At 38.8% G+C, this 2921-nt stretch overlaps 1 protein-coding gene across 1 annotated transcript; it reads left to right on the plus strand.

Annotated features, from left to right (window-relative positions):
• Window positions 1-880: 880 nt before the first annotated feature.
• On the plus strand, window positions 881-2414 carry LOC110893220. Its single transcript, XM_022140337.1, has 3 exons — window positions 881-1192; window positions 1234-1563; window positions 1638-2414. Exons 1-3 carry the CDS (start codon window positions 881-883, stop codon window positions 2412-2414), a joined length of 1419 nt encoding a protein of 472 aa, XP_021996029.1.
• The last annotated feature ends 507 nt before the right edge of the window (window positions 2415-2921 follow it).

Here is a 2921-nt window from a genome sequence, read left to right on the forward strand (position 1 = left end):
CGTCAATGATGATAGACATTGATGTTTTCAGGGCACATAAACATGACTACAGTCAGCAATCGATACGGTAACGAGTCTAGTATACACATGGGGTAGCCCCCACGGCTGGAGAGCCAGATGATACACATGGGGTAGCCCCCACGGCTGGAGAGCCAGATGATGTACATGGGGTAGCCCCCACGGCCGAAATGCCTGATAACTACATGGGGTAGCCCCCACGGCCGGAGTGCCGGAGTAACTGGGAACGAACTGGTCACGTTTTTAAAACTATGGGGTAACCCCCACGGCAGGATGCCAGATAAAGTAAACTGTTTTCGAAACAACTAAAACGAACGCCCACCCGTGAACTCACTCAACTAGTTGTTGACTCGTTACTACATGCTTTGCAGGACCATAGGTACTCAGTGGGAGCTTGCATGGAGGAGGATCGTTGTGGGACAGGGATTGCTACAAGACTATGTTAAACTTGAAACTTTTGGAACTTATGTTACAACTTTAAACTTATGCTTCCGCTTACAACTTAAACTTATTTGTTTTGGAACACCAATCGTATTGGTTAAACTTTTATAATTACTTATATGCTTGTTCAGTATGATTGGTGGCTGGATCCTGGTCAGTCACGCCTCCAAGCGGTAGTACTCCGCAGGTGGGATTTTGGGGGTGTGACAAACCTGGAAAAGGTTGAAAAAGTTTTAAACTCGTGGAAATTGATATCTCTGAAGTTAACAACAATTCGTTTCTATCAAAACCGAAAAAATCTTTTGTTAAACAACAACCGACAAACAACCCGGGAAAGAAAAATGAATGGGTGGGTAACAATGGTAATAACAAGAGACATGGTAATAATTTCAAAAAGAAAGGTGTTGGTTTTGAGATGAAAATGGCTAAGAAAGAAGTTAAGCCAAAAGAAAAATTGAGTGAAGTGTTTGTGGCTGGTAATAATACAGAAGTCGAAAAGGATTATATCTTTAGTAAGCAAGCAATTGACGATTTTATTGCGGCCAAAAAGATAAGAGATGAGACCAACAGATCCACTTTTGTTGAATATGACAAAAGAATCTGTTATCGATGCAATGAAATCGGTCACATGGCGGTCACATGGTGGATTCAATGTGTCAAAAAGATAATAAAACCAGTTTTCCATAAACCAAAACCAAAAATTTCAAAGGGTGTTAAGGGAAAATCACCTATGGTATCCCCGTGCGTATTCTTAAACGTGGTGAATCATTGAAGTCAGAGGACAAACCAAAATCAACTTTTGAAATTGGTGAATCTTCAAAATCACAAAAGACTTCAAAGATTTATCCTAAAACAAAGACTTCCCAAAGTCAATCATGGGTGGAGAAACCTAAACGTTCCTTTGAGGAAAAGAAAATGGAAAAAGTTTTAAAATCTGAATCAAAAATTTTTGCAACCACTGATGAGAAAATTGAGTTTGAGTTAGATAAGTTGATTGAAGAATTCCCACCTATCAAGGAAGGAGCTCTAAAATCAAAACCAGAACCTGATGTTCCAGATGTTGTTTTTAACATTCCAAAAGTTGACATAGTAGCTCATGATATTGTCTTTGGTAGTATACCAAATGTTGAAAAATCTTGGGTATCATTGTTTAAGTAAATGTCTTTTGATGTGTGTAGGGGCTTCCAAGGTCTATCATTTCTAAATGGATAATGGATAGCGGCGCCTCACGGCACATGACAGGGATGTTAGCACTTTTATACGACGTCAAATCAATCAATGGAGGTTATGTCGGGTTTGCTGGAACTCAAGGTGGAAGAATTGTTGGAGAAGGAATACTTACTAACGGGGTCGTATCTTTTGATAAATTGAATTACATTGCAGAGTTAGAAAACAAACTGTTAAGCATTTCTCAGATTTATGATAAGTCGTTTACTGTTCATTTTACAAAAGATGAATGTCTGATTCTTAAACCAGGGTTTAAAATACCCGCAGAAATGGTGTTGATGCGCGCTCTTCGTGAAAACGATCTCTATATACTTGACATGAGCGTTGCAACAACGACAGATAAAAAGGCACCATGCTTTGTGAGTAAGACGAAGGCAACCGTAAAAGAATCCATCATGTGGCATCGTAAAATGGGTCATATTCATTTGAGAAAGATGAACTTTTTAGTTAATAATGATCTTGTTGAAGGTGTTAATTTGAAAAGTTTCCATCTTAACGATGATTGTATTGAATGCAAGAAAGGGAAGCAGACGAAGAAGTCGCACCCGAAGAAGCTCTTGAACTCCATCAGATTACCGCTCGAAAGACTCCATATGGATCTTTTTGGACCGGTAAATGTGAAAAGCATAAGTGGAGATCTATATTGTTTAGTTGTTACTGACGACTTTACGAGATTCTCCTGGGTATTGTTTCTAGAGAAAAAAAAGAAGAAACATTTGATTCTTTGATAAGAATATTAAAAAAGATGGAGAATGTTTACAAACTGCCGATTATACGTATTCGAAGCGACAATGGCACGGAATTCAAGAACAACCATATGCTCGAATTCTGCAACGATCAGGGCATTCTTCATGAATTCGGCACACCATATACTCCTCAACAAAATGGTGTCGCAGAATGGAAAAATCGTACGTTGATCCAAACGGCTTGTACCATGTTAGCAGATTCGAAATTACCAGTATATTTTTGGAGTGAAGCGGTTGCCACGGCATGTTACACGCTTAATAGGGTTCTTACGGTGAAAAAGTTCAAGAAAACTTGTTTTGAATTGCTTCATCTTTACAAACCGAATCTGAAATACTTAGAACCATTTGGATCACCATGCACATTCATTGATCCAGACGGTAAATTTGGTGTGAAAGCTAATGAAGGTTTTTTTGTAGGATATGTTAGTCCGTTGAAGAGAGTTTTTGTTCCGAGTTTGGGGAAGATCATACAAGTTCAACACGTTGACT

Source organism: Helianthus annuus, chromosome 12, assembly GCF_002127325.2.
Source record: "Helianthus annuus cultivar XRQ/B chromosome 12, HanXRQr2.0-SUNRISE, whole genome shotgun sequence".
Classification (NCBI taxonomy): domain Eukaryota; kingdom Viridiplantae; phylum Streptophyta; class Magnoliopsida; order Asterales; family Asteraceae; genus Helianthus; species Helianthus annuus.